The 16,907-nt window shown below is 39.9% G+C and overlaps 1 protein-coding gene across 2 annotated transcripts in view; it reads left to right on the forward strand.

Annotated features, from left to right (window-relative positions):
- The window catches only part of Slc9a6 (solute carrier family 9 member A6), a 68,506-nt gene that overhangs the window by 39,486 nt on the left and 12,113 nt on the right, over positions 1-16,907 (forward strand). Inside the window, exons 12-17 of one of the 2 annotated variants that reach the window (XM_029567174.1) lie at positions 5,055-5,166; positions 6,619-6,772; positions 7,278-7,373; positions 11,891-11,980; positions 13,143-13,173; positions 16,388-16,467. In XM_029567174.1, coding sequence (XP_029423034.1) covers positions 5,055-5,166; positions 6,619-6,772; positions 7,278-7,373; positions 11,891-11,980; positions 13,143-13,173; positions 16,388-16,467 — 563 coding nt within the window. The remainder of the gene's footprint in view (positions 1-5,054; positions 5,167-6,618; positions 6,773-7,277; positions 7,374-11,890; positions 11,981-13,142; positions 13,174-16,387; positions 16,468-16,907) is intronic. The other variant, XM_017800019.1, reaches the window with a different exon arrangement.

Genomic DNA, 16,907 nt, shown 5'->3' on the forward strand with positions numbered 1-16,907 from the left:
AAAGACAAAGCCCTATTAATGAAAGGAGAATTTCAGGTGTAGCACAGCCATGAGCTAGTAACTTCATACCTTGTCAATTTTTGAGAAATCAAAAAAAATTTTGAATATTTTATTATTTTAATTTCATGTGTATGCATGTATTGCTTGCATGTAGGTAAGTGCACCTGTGTCGTGCAATGCCCGTGGAGGACAGAAGAGGCTGTCGGATCCCCTGGAACTGGAGTTATGGAGAGCTGTCAGCTGCCATGTGGGTGCTGGGATTTGAACCCAGGTCTTCTGCAAGAACAGTGTTCTTAACCACTGAGCCATCTCTCCAGCCCCCAATATTTGAGTAATTTTTAAGTGATAAACAGTTGCTTAATCCACAGTAGTTAATCTGGAAATAAAGTTAAATATTCTCTAGGACTCTGAATCTGTTAGAGATAGAAATTCTCCATAAATTCTATGAAAATGATTCTTGATAGGTAAGAGCTGTTCTGTCTCTGGCAATTTTAATTATGGTGATCATGCTTGGTTTTATGCTACAAAGACTCAAATGAACCCAAATCTAAATGAGACAGAAGTTTGTTTCTTCTGTAAAAGTCTGAGCTTGTGAACCATGGCGTCATTAGGAACCCAGGCAAACTTGGTGCTGGTCTCCTTAGGGAGTTGCCTGTACTCTTGTGGTCCATGGTGTGTCACCTTTGTGTCTGCCAGTTGCCTTTAAGGACACCTCCTAGAATGTGTGCATATCACTTCTATATAACAACACTGGCAGCACCTTCCTGCAAGGGAGGCAGGGAATCGTGGTCTTTATCTGAGTGGCTGTGTACCAAAATCAAATTGACGGTAAAAGGGAGAAGTGGCTGCTACTATGGAAGAAAGGAAAATTAGCTGTGCATTTGGGAAAGCTAGCAGTTGTTACCGCACTGCCTCCCATGCTTTGTCACTGTTGTTATATTTTATTTTCTCTTTTCTAATGGAATTACTTTAAACTATTTTTTTAACTTTGGAATAGTTTTAGACTTATAAAAGGGATAGTGAAACATGGCAGTGCAAGTATTTCTGTAGCAGTATGAATCCGTTAGCTATATGCCAAGGAGTGGTAGTACTGGATCATATGGTAAATTTACCTCCCAAGGCTCAGGGATCATTGTAGAAGAGGAGGCAGAAAGATTGTAAGAGCTAGAGGGGGTGGATGACCACAGGGAAACAGAGTCTTCTAGACAGCTGGTCAGTTACTCATATGAACTCACAGAAATTGGGACAGCATGCAGAAGTGCTACGCAAGCTCAAACCAGACAAAATTCCAGCATAGACACAGGAAAGTGAGTAAGAAGGTTAGAAACCCTAGCCCAACCTGAGGAACTTTTGACAACTGATGTCTGCCAGGAAGGGGAGAGACAGTGTCTTACAGGAATGGGACTCTTGGTGGGCCCAGGGGATATGCCCACTCTGAAGAACATTTAGGGACACAAACTATGTTTCCATCACAATTGGGTGATGGGAGTGGGTATGGGACTGGGACAGGACGCTTACAGCTGAGACACATGGTTCCAATATACGAGGAAGAAGACATGAAAATCAGAAATATCAGCATCTGAATTCAACAACAGCATTGACCCTTACAGTCACATTAGCTCTGACCTTTATGGCTAAAAAAGAATAGTTTCCCCTATTAATGTCTTAATTAGTACATCTTACATTAGTACACTACGTTTGTCAGAAGGAATGAGCAAGTAATGACCTATTAAGAAAAATTCATACTCTATTCCCGATTCTCATGTTTTTTTTTCCCTAATATGTCTTTTCTATTTCAAGGTCCCATCTAGTATAGCACATTACATTTGTTTTAAATGTTTCTTTGGGTTCCATTTGACTGGCAGTTCTCAGCTGTTCCTTATTTTTTATGACAACCGAAAAATTTGAGGGTACTAACCAGGTATTTCATAGAGTGTTCCTCAGTTGGGACTACTATGGTGTTTTTCTCAAGATTGCATTTGGTCATGTGTTCTTTGGGCAGTGTGCCACAGAAATAAAGTACCATCGCCATCTCCATCTAATCATATGATATGATATGATATGATATCATATCATATCATATCATATGTCTCAGGGTCACATGTTTACTGACATGTCACTAATCGTGATGTTAGTCTTGGTTACTGAATGCCAGAGTCCTCCATTGTAAAGTTACTTTTTCTTCTTTCTTCTTTGTCCTGCTTGGAAGGAGTCACCTTATGCAGCCCACATTTATGGTATGTGGAGTTAGGTTTCATCTCCTTGAGGACTCAATTTTTACAAAAATACTTGGAATTAATTCTTTATATAGGAGATTTATCTATTCTCCCTCATTTGATGTTTTATTCAGTTATTTATTCATATTGAGATATATATTGATGTTTATTTTATATTTTGGATTATGTATAACTTTTTTAAAAGTTTTGCTCAGGGCTGGAGAGATGCCTCAGTGATTAAGAGCATCTGCTGTTCTTGCAGTGGTTCTGGGTTGAGTTCCCAACCCCCACATGGTGGCAAACAGTTGTCTGTAACTGCAGTTCCAGTGGATCTAACACTCCTCTGGCCTCCACAAACACCAGCCATGTGCATCATGCATGTCCATATGTGTAGGGAAAGCATTCATATACATAAAAATTAAAGTAGATAAATCTTTTTTTAAATGCTCAAACTATTACCCATCAGGAGCCTGTTCAGTAGACTTCTGTTTCCCTTGACATGCTCCATCATTGTAGCTTTGGGGTTTTGCTTTAGTTTTTAGCACTTGCTTTCTCTCTGAAACTCCAGGATGCTACCTTTGTGTATTTTCCACTTCAGCCCAAGAATTAGCTATTTCTCCAAGGAGCTCTGGTTCCTTCATTGGGGAAAAATGGTATTAGAAACCAAGAACGATGATCTAGGTACACTTAAGACACTGTGAGTTCTTTCTTCTAGGCCCTGTCCACTGACAGAGTGAGGAAATATCCATGTATACTAAGTCATGCATGCAAGTGTCTGTAACTATTTCTGTAGGGAACCATCTGTATCACCATGATGAGTGCATACTGATGTCTCCAACTGTAATTCATTACTGTAACAGGATCCTTCAACTGCCTTCCCTTGTTTGTCTGTACACTTCTGAGGCAACAGTGAGGAACCTGATTCCTACTACCCGCTCTTCAGTTATTTGCTCATTAAGTTGCAGTATGCATGGATGCTCATGCAGTGCTTAGGGATGGAGGTGAACTGGGAGAAATGTATCATCAAGCAGTTTTGTCATTGTGTGAACATCATAGAATATACTTACATAAACCTACATGATATAAGTTAGTTATTTAAAGTCACTTGCTGATGCAGTTAGGACACTTGATAAGCAGGAGATGCATGAGGCCGCTGGTGATGTATGCTATTTCCAAATCAACTTTTTTGTACATCTTATTTCTTTCATGATGTATGTGTAGAGGTCAGAGGACAACTTGTTGTTATAGTTGGTTCTCTCCCTTCCACCATGTGTTTCCTAGGATCAAACTCAGGTTGTCGGGCTTGGTGGTAAGTGCCTTTACCTACTGAGCCATCCCACTGGCACCCTAACATTTTTTTGAGGCAGGGTGTCACTGTGTAGGCATGGCCAGCCTTGAGCTTAGAGAGATTTACCTGGCTATACCTCCTAAAACTTTGTTTTTTAAGTAGAAAGAATATACTAAAATGGTGATTGAAAGTATAGTATAGTAAGTATGTAAGTCACTGTCATCAACTATGATGTACTATTCATAATTGTGTATATTATTTTCTCATATGACTGGCAACATAGTAGGTCTGTTGGCACCAGCATCTTCACACCCTCATGAGTAACATGATGGTTATGACATCATTATACAATAAGAATTTTTCAGCTCCATTATAATTGTATGGGACCACCATGGTATAAGCTGTCTCTCTTTGATTGATATATTATGTAGTACATGAGTATATGACAGCACTGGTATTGTTAACCTGATCTCTTCTGGGAAACAACTTTTATCAACAAGTGTTTGAACCCTACCTCTCTTGGTGGTTTTGTGGGGTTTTGTTGCTTTTGAGATGTAACCCACTATTAAACTCACTATTTAGCCAAAGTGAACTATGAACTCCTGATCCTCCTACCTCTAGCTCCTGAGTGCTGAGATTATAGATGTGCACTTCCTTGTCCCGCTAATGAGAATATGATTCTTATGTACACTTTTTTTTGCCTTTGGACTTACTCTTTGAACATTCTCTTTGTACAATACTTACATCAACAGTGTTTCTACCATGTTGTTTTGCTTTTAATATTACATTTCCCCCTCAATTCCTTTCAGGAAGTGGGGTGCAGATGGTATTAGGAACCCTGAAGTAAAATTTGCAGTTATAAAGCACAAGTTTCTACAGACAGCAAAAGGAGAAAAGACACCAAAATTGGTTTTTGTGTTTGTTTTTTGCTTTTTGTCATTGTTTTTATTTTTTTTAGTTAAAACTCATTTGAATTGACACAAGGCCTGTCTTTTGCAGCAGGTTGGCAGTGCACAGTTAGTGGGACACAGCAGGGCTGTGCAGGAATTTCAATAGCAGGAGATGGCTGGCTGCCCTTTTTTGTGCTCCGAGGAAGGAAGGGGACATTCGGCCAACATTACTCTTCTTCCTATCTACACTGCAAAGGAAATGAATGAGTTAATAGCCTGAAAATCTAGTAAAGACATTCCACATTTATACATTTTTTTCTTCATGTATTAAATTGCCATGTTAGGCCTACACCTTCCAGTTTGGTAGTGACTAGCCATGTGCAGTCATTGAAATTTAAATTAATTTAAATGGAATGGAGTTAAGATTGCAGTTCTTCAGTCACACTAACTATATTTCCAGTGCTCTGTGCTTTGGACAGTGCAGATCCAGACACTTCCATTGCTACACATAGTTCTAGTGGAGAGTGGTAGGATAATGGCACCGATAGACTGCCTGCAAAGAACTGAGCTTCCTAAACTGAGGCTAGTCACCATCTTGAATATATAGTCCAAATTCCCAATAGTAAAAAGAAATGATCCTTAACTTATTAATAATTTTAGATTGCTATTTTCTTGGGAAGAGCTGCCAATATTTACCCTTTGTCTCTCTTACTTAATTTGGGTAGAAGAAGTAAGATTGGATCAAATTTTCAACATATGATGATGTTTGCTGGTAAGTTTTCACTTTTCTCACTTGTCCACTCTAAGCACTCATTCACAATGTGGTACACTAGCTCACATAACTTGAAACTGAAACCTTATGCCAACACCATGGACTCAAAACATGGAAATTACATCCTCAAGTAGAAAAATCTTCTTATAGTGCCCCAAAATATGTCATATGAAGTAGAGAAGTTAAAGATGAATGCATTTTTACAGAAAAACCTGTAAGTAAATGTCTTCAGCAATTCTGACCATAATTGCCAAAAACCTAGAAACAACTTCTTCTTTTCCTTCTTTTAGTACTGGAGATTGAACTTGGTGCCTCATGCATGCTAAGCAAGCACTCTACCACTCATTTCTATCATCAGCCCCCCGCCCCTTTAAACTTTTTACTTTTTAAGATGGGGAATTAAGTTGTTCAGGCTGACCTTAAACTCACCCTGTAGTCCAGGTAAGCCTTGGATGGGTGATCCTCCTACCTCAGCCTCCTGTGTAGCTGGGATTTCAGGCTTGCACCACCCAACCTGGCACTTGTCTGTCTTTTGGTGGGCAAATGGCAGGGGATGGGGGTGGCACCTGATAGATCCATGCCATAGAAAATTATTCAGCAATGAAAAGTGAAAACTTTTTTTTTCATACAGTGTCAATGAGTGAGTTTCAGAGGTGTTGTGTTGAGTGAAAGAAACCAGTCTCAAAGTTGACAGACTATATGATTCCATTTGCATGATGTTCTCAGAAAGACAAAATCATAGTGGTGGAGAATATGTCAGAGTGATGAACAGGTTATATTAACCATATAAAACAATGTGATTAGGGCGGGAAGAGAAAAAAAATGCTCTGTCTTGATTGTGGCAGTGATTAAAGTCTTCTGCACTGTCAAAACTGAGGGCATTATATATTATAAAGTTAATTCTATTTTATATAAATTAATACTTTTTTGTTAATTTATGTGTAAGAGTCTTATGCCTATGTGTATATAACTGCACCTATGTTGTACAGTGCCCGCGGATGCCAGAAGAGGGCGCCAGATCCACTGGAACTGGAGTTACGGATGGTTGCTAGCTACCATGTAGGTGCTGGAATTCAAACTCAGGTCTTCTGCCAGTGCTTTTAACCACTGAGCCATCTCTCCAGCCCCCTAAATTAATAAATTGTAAAGAATTCTTAAGAAATCAAGCTAGGTGTGGTGGAAGATGTCTTCAGTCCCAGCACTGAGGAGACTGAGGCAGGAAGATTGTGGATTTGAGATCAGCCTAGGCTATAATAGCAAGACCCATTCTCAAAAACAAACAGAAAATCAATGACAGTATTGTATCCTAAATCTGTCAGTCATTCTGTAAGTATGTTAGTATTTATTTCATATTTGTTCACATGCTTCTGAGCATTTAGAGTATGTTTTATGTCTGAATTTATAAAGTGTGCATCACAGGTACTGAAGATGCATCTCTTCTGTTCCCTGTAGGCCTTCGTGGAGCAATGGCATTTGCCTTGGCCATTCGAGATACTGCCACTTACGCCCGACAAATGATGTTCAGCACCACACTTCTGATTGTGTTTTTTACCGTGTGGGTGTTTGGTGGTGGCACTACAGCCATGCTGTCATGCTTGCATATAAGGTACGCCCAACTGGGGGCTTCATTTTAGATTACATTTTAATTCAGTTCACTTTTAGTCATGAGAGGATTTTAAGCTTTGTCAACTCTTAAGTTTTTATTTTTCCCCTATTAAAAAGCATAATATAATACAGAAAAATGAAACTATGCAAAAGAAAAATAAGTGAAAACCATTGCTAATACCCTGAAAGTAACCACTCCAGACCTTTTGCTATGTGTTATATATATTTCAGCAAAACGAGGCAACACTAATACTCTTCTAGACTGGTTTTTAAATGTAATAATAGGAAATTATGCAATATAGCATGGATGTTTACATTGATTAGTGAATTTATATTATTTGAATGGCTGTATATATTTTGATTTAACCAATTTCCTATTGTAGTTTTATATTGATTCTAGGATTCTGGTATTTCCAGCTGAGGATTTTGCTGTTACTGTTATTATTAGCAATATGAATGCTCTTAAATCTATGTGCCTCCATGTACTTATTTAATTATTCCCTTAGGATGCAGTTCTGGAAATGGAATTGCTTAATCCAAAAGATACACGTGTTATCTAAAGCTTTGGGTCACATCACCCAGGTTGGATCCATCGGCAGCGTGTGAGAGTCTAGTTTACCCCAACTCTAATTGATACTAAACTTTGTCATTCTTCCTCATCTTTCTGATCAGCACTGTCTCTAATCTACCAAAAAAAAAAACCAAGGCCAAGATCATGAAGTCATAGCTTTCAGTGTGTGCTACTTAATGTATTCAATTTGAAAGCACCCTTGGATCTGAGGAGTTCTGCATTTGTTTCCATGGATATAGCAGTCTGTGTCCCTGAAGCCTTTGTAGATAGTTCTGTGTCTGGCTGAAACTTCATAGATGTTTACATCTACCAAGCTTTTTGGATATGTAGGCCTTGTTAGGATAGACAGTATTTTACGTATTAGAGAATGTTATCTGTTACCTGTTTTAACTTTTCTATTTTGTCTTTTAACATTGCACAGACTAGCTAGCCCTGCATTATACTTTGAATGTTGTTAATGTCTTAATCTCTATTATTCAAATCTTTACTCTATGTGCTATTTCTGTGTATAGTAGATAATACAGTGCAGCATATGTTCTCATACTTCTGGTAATGTTTCCACAACCTAATGTTACTTTTAGGAGGACTTGACATTTATTGAGCACCTACTATGTGCCAGGCATTGTGTTCAATGTGTTTAACATTTTTGTCTAATCGTGATCGTCTTATTAAAAAAATAGAGGCTTAGAAATAGTGTTAGTTGTTTGGTATCATACAGATAATTCATTGTAGTCAGAAGGGCCTCTGGTCTTACTTAGTTCCTTCAGATCATGGTACATCAAAAAAGGAGGATAGTAAATTTTGAAAGGAGTAAACTATTTTCCCAAAAGCTTATAAGTGAAGATTCTTCCAGGGACAGTAAAATGAAATGTAACTAATTTAGAAAAATGAATAGTCTTCAGTGGAGAATCAGTTTTCATCCCTCACTGTCTTCCACACAAGGCAGACAGGATACCCATGCTTTACCACCCCCTCAAAAGAAAAAAGCAAAATCCCACCTACTCACATTGAGCTTAATCTATATCACTAGATTTGGAAGTTCTTTAACCGGCCCCTTCTTGCCTGCTTTGCAGCTTAGTTGCAGACTTAATTATATTCACTGCCTTGTAGCCTTAGAGTGCTTCTTGGTTTTTTTTTTTTGTTTGTTTTATTGCAGTGTTTTGGCCTGTTTGTGAACAGAGGCTATATGTACATATATATTCCTTACTGGATATTTTATTGAAAGCAGTGAAGACTAGCATGTCAAACAGTTGTGAAAAATATAGACTAAATTGTATGTTTTAACTCACATTACTACTTTACATTTATAAACAGGTACTGGTTTAACATATTATCATATTTACTTAATAGATATATCATAAATCTTCCATTTTCTCCACTCTTACCAGATAGTAAATTTTTAATAATTAGAATCAATAGAAAAGTTTCATATCTTTATGGCATTTACGTTTTAATTTTTAAAAATATATATGTATATATATTTAATTTTATTTTATTATTTTTATTTTGTGTGTACAAGTGTATTGCCTGCATGTATGTGAGTACACCCATGTCACGCAATGCCGCAGAGGTCAGAAGAGGGCTTTGGATTCCCCTGGAACTGGAATTAAGGATGGTTCGCAGCTGCCATGTGGGTGCTGGGAATCGAACCCAGGTCCTCTACAAGAGCAGTCAGTGCTCTTAACCACTGAGACATTTCTCCAGCCCGACATTTTATTTATTTTATTTTTTTCTCTTTTTGAGACAGGGTCTCCCTGTAGCCCTAGATGGCCTAGAACTTGGTTTGTAGACCAGTCTGGCCCTGAACTCACAGAGATTCACCTGCCTCTGCCTCCTGAGTGCTGGGATTAAAGGTGTGTGCCACCATGCCCGGCTCTTTATGGCTTTTACTATTGCTATAATTATTATTAATTTATCCTTGTAAATTAAGGCCTAGAAACTTTTTCTCCTTCCTAGTTATAATTGGAAATAAAGCAGAGGCTATATTTTAGGCTTCTCTTCCCTTCCTCTACATTTGTCTACTGTAATTTTTAGGTTGTTGATGAGTTGAGAATGTTGAAGATTCATATATCTATAAATTTATGTTGGAGTGCTTGCTTCTTCCTTCTTAGCTTTAGGCAAGACCTTTCACTGTTTGGAGCCTTGGTTTCCATATCTGTAGCTCACACATCATGATATCTACTTCCTGTGGTTGTAAGCATTTGGTGAGCTAATAATGTCTGCCAAGCTCTTTGCACAGCATTTCAAGTGTACCTTCTATGCAGTTAGTCAGTAAATATTTACTGAGCACCAACCATGTGATTGTAACTGTTTGTTTTAGGCTCCAACTCAGTCATTCTTAGCAGATCATTTTGTCTCCTTAGGGCATATTTGGCAATATTTGGAGACATTTTTGATTGTCACAACTGGGAGAAGTGACGACTACTGATGTCTAATTGGCGGAGGCCAGGGATCCTGTTAAGCATCCTACAGTGCATAGAATAGGCTCCTGTCCAGACCTGCTATCAAAGAATTATCTGGCTCAAAGTGCCAATCATGCTAATATTAAGAAATTTACTCCAAATGACAGTGGCAGTAAAAAGATACAAAAAAAGTCCTAATTCTCTTTTACTGGGAAAGGAAAAATAATAAACTAGTAAATAAATAAATAAAATAAAATAAATAAATGGACATGATAGTTTTAGATGATATTAAATTTTTGTTGTTGTTGTTGTTGGTTTGGTTGTTTTTTTTTTTTTTTTTTTTTTTTTTTTTTTTTTGGTCGTTTTGAAACAGGGTCTCCCTGTAGCTCCAACTGACCTGGATCTCGCTATGTAGACCAGGCTGGCCTCAACTCACAGAGATCCACCTGCCTCTGCTTCCCAAGTGCTGGGATTAAAGGTGTGCACCACCACACCTGGTGACGTAAATGTGATGGAAATTAAACAAGATGCTGTGACAGTGACAGGAGATTAGATAGGGTATAAGTAATATTGAGAAGTCAGGGAAGGTCTTTCAGAGAAAGTATGTTTGAGCTTGTCTACCTGAGTGGCAAGGCCCTGCCAAGTTCAGTAACCATCAGGAAGAAGAGCAGTCTAGGCAGAGAGAAAAGCAGGAGCAAAGGCCCCAAGGCAGGACAAAGCATGACCTGTCTGACGTGAAGAGAAAAGCTTACATGATGGGAGTATTGTGATCAAATGGGTAAGTAGGAAAAGAGGTGGGCAAGATCCTAAAGGGTCAGTGCTCTGAAAAATTTTCCTGTAAAGAGCCAGTAGTAAAGATTTTAGGCTCTTTTGGACATGTGGTCTCTGTCTCAGCTACCCAAATCTGGTGTGAAAGCAGCCACAGGCCATATGGAATCACTTGGTATGGCTGTGTTCCAACACCATTGGATGTGCATGAGGGCTGGAGTTTGTGGATTTCTGTTGTAGGGTCTTGTAGAATACAGTGAAGACTTTGGATTTTAAAACACAGTGGAAATCTTGAGGTTATTAAAGCAGGGGAGTGGCATGATCTAATTTCTAGTGTATAAAGATCATGTTAGCTGTCTTGGGAACAATGAATCTCCAGTGATTTAATCAGCCTGCATCCTTTCACATAATTTGTGACAGTCACATTTGGCTCCCTGTCCTTTAGCGCACATGCTTTGCATTCTCTGTCTCTGAGCTGTTGCTCATATCCCATTCCCTCATCCTGGGATTCTCTTTTACTCCCAGGAATTGACACAGTCAAGTGTCTCCCCACCCCATCCCCATTCTTTTTTCTTGGAGCCACTGTGTAGCATTGGGTCTGTCTATGAGAGCAATGATCTCATTCATCCTTGTGATCCAGCATTATAAGAGCTACCACTTAGTGTTAGTGATACATCAGGTGCTCTTAAAAGTTTTAAGTTCATTTTTTTATTTGATCCTTGCAACAACACTTTGTGGTGATACTAACCCAGTTATCCAGGTGATAGAATTACAGTTCTTAGGGTCACGTAGCCTGATGAACTCAAATAGCTAGGCAGCATCCTGGGGCAAGGTGCTTAGCAGCAAACCCTTGAGAGGTTCTGCTGTAGTTGGGTCTGTTTCCCTACTAGTCTGTGAGCTCCTTGAGGACAGGGGCCATGTTTAATTCATGTCTATGCCCTGTGCCTAGTGCAGTGCCTGGCAAATAATAAGTGCCCTATAAATGTTTATTACGTTAAGTTGGTTTTGGATAATGTGCCATTTGACTGTTACAAATGTACTATCTTCCAGACCACTAGATGTCACTTGAGATGCATAAATGTGGTTAGAGTCCAGTGTGACTGAGAAGCTCTTAAAGGATGTCTGGCCATTTTTAACAAATTGAAAATGAGCCTTTGTTTGAGTTATGAATCTGGTCATAGCCATCTGTTTTCAAATACTTGACTATGACTCCCTTGCCTTCCAGATGTAGTCTCGTATCATTTTCCTCCCTTGAGTGCTGTCTCTGTGTATGCTCTTGCTATAGCTTCTTGTACTGCTGCTGTGCTGCCTGTGTTGTCTGTGTTGTCTGTAGTAGGTAACTGAATCAATAAACATTTGAGCACCTATTATGTGTCAGGTACTGTGCTAGACTCTGGGGATACAGAGATGAATTGAGACATGGCCTTTACCCTCAAGGAGCTCACAGTCTTTTTGGGGAGACGGACAGGTAAATAACTATACTATACTGTGATATGTGTTGTGATAAAGGACTCTAGAAAGTACTGCAGAAGCACAGAATGGGAAATGATTCTCCTCAAACAGGTCCTCGAGTATTTATTTTGGCAGTTCGCAAATGAGAAGAAAAGTGAGGGAAAACACAATTCACCCCGAGAGAATTAATGGTACAAGTATTGAGTCCTGGAGATGCCAGGGGTTTCGAGAAGAGGAGCAGGTGGGCGTGGCCAGGGTCCGATAGGGCACATGGAGACCATGATGGGCAGTGGAGACGGAAAGGGGTTGGAGTGGGGGTAGCCACGAGTGTGTAGAGAATTTTGAATGCCCTGCAAAGGACTTTTGACTTGGTTCTCTGGATTGCAAGCTGCTCTCAGAAGCTTTTGTGAAGGCAGTAACCTAGAAAGTTCTGTGGTTTATAGAGTTAACTCTAGAGGAGAGCCTAGCAACTGGAAAAGCTTAGTCAACAGAGCCCCGAAGAGGGTTGGAGTAGAGGGATGGCAAAGAAGAGTGGGGACGTGATAGACAGTGGAGGAGGGGGAGGCTTGTGTGTGCAGAGACTAGAGAGGAGACTCAGAACTTGTTGACATTATTCCCTGGAATGCCCAAAGAAGGAAATTATTCATACAGGTAAAAAAGAATTCTGAAGAACCAAGGCTTAATGTCCATTCATTGCCCTACAAAAAAAAAAACAAACAAACAAAAAAAAAGGCCCTGCATCTAGACCCCGTTCTGTCATCCTAAGGGAATGTTGCCATGAGAGCTTTGTGCTCCAAAAACATGCCACCTCCCCCTGGAATTGCAACGTGCTCGCTTTGCTTTTGGAACTTTCCAGTCGTTCTTACTCAGCAACTGGGACAATATTTGTCTCTCTGACTGCTTAGAGGGGATTTATATTCAGAGAAGTACTATTTTACTGAAACTGGTAAGTGGGATTACAGGAATGGGCTGTTCACCCTGTTTGATTTAGAACCAAAGCTGTTGCTAAGGAAAGTAGCAGGAGCCAGAAATGTACATCAACAACTGTAGAGAGGCCAGAGATCATTTAGCCATTTCTGTAGCTTCTGTGTTGAGGTTAGTTGCTTGATAATGCGTGTATGTGAGTAGACATTTTATTGGCTTCAAAATCTCACTTGCTCTTTGTGTTTTTCCTTTAGGGTTGGTGTTGATTCAGACCAAGAACATTTGGTAAATATGCACTTGTGTTGTCCCTGGCATTTCTGTCCAGTGTTCAGTCGTTTGGAAAGAAAACCACCTCTCATAGAGTTCATGCCACTATTTAGACCCTGTCCTGTTTGCCTCGGCTTTCAGCTGACATCATTCCTGGCTTTTCTCACTGCTACACAGAAACAGAACCACATTTTAGACAGCCTGTGGTTATCAAGGGTGACAGCTTTCCTATCTGTGGCCATTCTGGGCTTTGACCACAGAGAAGAGTAGCCTCTTAAGCGCCCCTGAGTTTGCTAGTGACTGCCCTGGCACAGGGAGCCTTTTTCCACTTTGGTTTGCGCATGAAAGCTTGTCTCTGATGTCAGCCCCACTCCAGCTGCTCTTCCTGTGTAACTTTCAAGTTGGATGACCAGCAGCTGCCCTTGAGAACTGCCTAGAAGCTTTGGAATCTTGAACTGATCTTCCCTGCCTGTTGAGGGGACTGCACTGTCTTACCCTGTGCTTCAGCCTTGGACACAGTTCCTCACTTCCTTCCATGTGTCAGTTTCTCAGCCTTTCCTATGATCTCCAGCCTCACAGACTCAGCACAGCATAAGTCAGCACTCTTGAGAATGACCACCCTCTTCTGGTATTTTCCACCCTCTTTCTAATGATTTTCTATTGCACATTAGATGAGAAATTAGGTTTTTTAAAGATGGAAAGTATCTTTTAAAGCACAATCCTTACTGCTTTTCAAACAAACCCTAATGCATTTTTCTTCAGGGTGTGGTTTGAAAGAAAGCATTTATCAAATTTGTTTGCAAAATGCTAATTTTGCACGATAAGTTGTGTATATGTGATACACTAAGTACCTATCTGTTTTGTGATCAGGATCATAAAGTAGAATTCCCTAGACTTCAAAAAGTTGGACAAACTAGGCTCTATAAATTCCCATCATGCCAGTCTCCTGGGAAAGGATCCAAGTGGTAATAGCTCCTTAGTGCCTCCACCTCTGTGATAAAGCATTCAATTTACACAGCTCATAAGGCAAATATGTCTCCACTAGCTCTGTGACCCATGTCACAACAGAACAGAAATGAAGTGGCAGGGAAAGAGCCAGGTATGTGGCTACTAGTTGTGGCACAGCAAAAAATATTTTCCCATTACTTTAAAAACCCTATGGACAGAGGCCAGTGGAAATAGCTGAGTGGATATCGGTTCTTGCCATACAAGCCTGATAACCCGAGGTCGATCCCAGGAACCTGTGGTAGAGAGAACCAAATCTTTTACTAAACTGTCCTTTAACCTCCACCAGCAAACACACACACACACACACACACACACACACACACAGAGAGAGAGAGAGAGAGAGAGAGAGAGAGAGAGAGAGAGAGACGCTCACATGTGCAGCCAAATAATAATATAAAGTAATTTAAAAAGAAGTGAAGAGGGGCTAGAGAGTTGGCTCAGTGTTAAGAGCACTGGCTGCTCTTGCAGAGGACCCTGGTTCAGTTCCCAGCACCCATGTGGCGGCTAACAACTGTCTATAACTCCATTTCCAGGGGATCTGACACCCTCTTCTGACCTCTGTGGGCATTGTACAACATGGTGCACCTACTTACCTACATGCAGGCAAGACATTCATACACATAAAAAAAATTAAAAAAAGAAAAAGAATCAAAGAAAGCCTGTGTGCTGGCACACGCCTTTAATCCCAACAGTTGGGAGGCAGAGGCAGGTCAGTCTCTATGAGATCAAGGGCAGCCTGGTCTATATAGTGATTTCCAAGCCAGCTGGGGCTACAGGAAGACCATGTCTCAAAAAAAAAAAAAAAAAAAAACCCAAAACAAAACAAAAAAAACATGCATGAAGTGAAATTGAAACTTTTTAAATAGTAAAAAAAAAAATAATAATAAAGTAATTCCATGGGCATGATACAATGTGTACTCACTTTGTACAAGGCCCTGGCTTCCATCCCCAGGGACAAACATTAAAAAATAAGAAGTGAAGGTGTAAACTGGTGTAAACTTATACTTAGTGGTGAAAATCAAATGCAGAAGGCATTCTTTAGCACTTATGAGCACAAGCAGTGTTCTCATATACTTTTTAATAATTTTATGTATGTTTTGATACATGTGGAAGGAAAAATTAAGTTATTTGGGGATTGGAGATTAGAGAAGACAGGAAGGGGGCAAAAACCCAGAATCTAAACTCTTAGGAAATCATGGAACCATTAGTTCTGGAAAGGACCTTAGGGTATCTGTAAAGCCCACATTTTATACAGGAAGAGATCCAGGGTCAAAGAATAAAGGAGGTTTGCCTAGCCAGGACTGAAGCCAGCTAGCCTAACTGGCCGACTGCCGATCATACCATATTGCAAGTATAGACAGTATATTTTTGTAAGCTATTTTAGAAGATGCCTGATTGCTGTGAGTTCTCCCTGCTAGCCAGTCAGTCTTACTGACGAATTTCCCCAGTTGTTTTCATTTTTCTGCAGTGTTACAAACATAATAGAAAGTTTGAAAATGCCAGTTATTTTGAGGTACACAACACAGCTCCCAAAGATAGGGATGTTGATATGCTGTTTTCTACTTCAGATACTACGGCATCAGGGACACAAGTCTTTCAGATTGAGAGGGTGAATTATCCCACATTGATTTTTCTTTAATCTTTTTTGTGCATGTGATGAATGTGCATATATGGGTGTGGGGAGCATACATTTGTGTGTGTCACAGTGTGTGCGTAAAGGTTAGAGGGCCACCTCAGGTGTTGGTCTTCTCCTTCCACCTTGTTTGAAATAGATTCTCTTGCTGAGTTCTGCACACACTAGGGTAGTTGGCCCACGAGCTTTTCTCCTGTCTCCACCTGTCATCTCACTGTATTAGCACTGGGATTACAGAGAAGTGCTGCTGTGCCTGGCTTCATGTGAGTTCTGGAAATTCACACTCTGGTCTTCATGTTTACCTGGTGAGCACGTTTCCTACTGAGACACCTCCTTAGCCCCCAAATTGACTTTTAAATGACAATGGAATCATAAATTAGCAAGCTGCCTGAGTCCTAGAGATGCTAAGAAAAACCTTTCATTTCTTACACCACAGCTGCAGCACACAAGCCATTCAGTTTCTAATATTACCCAAGTTGCACAGTGTCTATTATGAAAGCTCTAATTCTGACTCTGCTGAGGAATGGATTTAAATGAATCTATATCTTTGCTGTGTATTGATTTATGGATTTATGTATCATCTGTCTGCAGGGTGTTCCTGAAAGTGAAAGGAGAACTACCAAGGCAGAAAGTGCTTGGCTCTTTCGGATATGGTACAACTTTGATCATAAGTATCCTTACTGATAAAGTGATAGTATAGACGTGGATAATTATAGTTTAGTGAAACAACGGTGTCTGTCTGTGTGTGTGTGAGGTGTGTGTGTGTGTGTGTGTGTGTGTGTGTGTGTGTGTGTGTGTGTGTGTGGTGTTCTCGGGATGAATCCAGAGACTTGTGCATGTGAAGCATTCACTTACCATTACCTTACAGCTGCAGCCCTGGAACAACTGTTAGACTATTGCCCTCCCAAATCAGCATGTAAAGGGTGCCTCTCTGCATCAGTGTAGTGGAGGACATTCCCACAAGTGAATTCCTCTGCAAAACCAGGGAGCCAGTAGGGATTGCTTACTGCAGAAACTGGCTGTGTGGAACAAATCCGGAGCCCAGAAGATATGGGTTGTTTTTATTCTTACTTTTGATTTTTTGAAATACTGATTTATTTATCAAGGGAGC

This window comes from Nannospalax galili, unplaced genomic scaffold, assembly GCF_000622305.1.
Source record: "Nannospalax galili isolate Female #2095 unplaced genomic scaffold, S.galili_v1.0 scaffold901, whole genome shotgun sequence".
NCBI classification, from domain to species: domain Eukaryota; kingdom Metazoa; phylum Chordata; class Mammalia; order Rodentia; family Spalacidae; genus Nannospalax; species Nannospalax galili.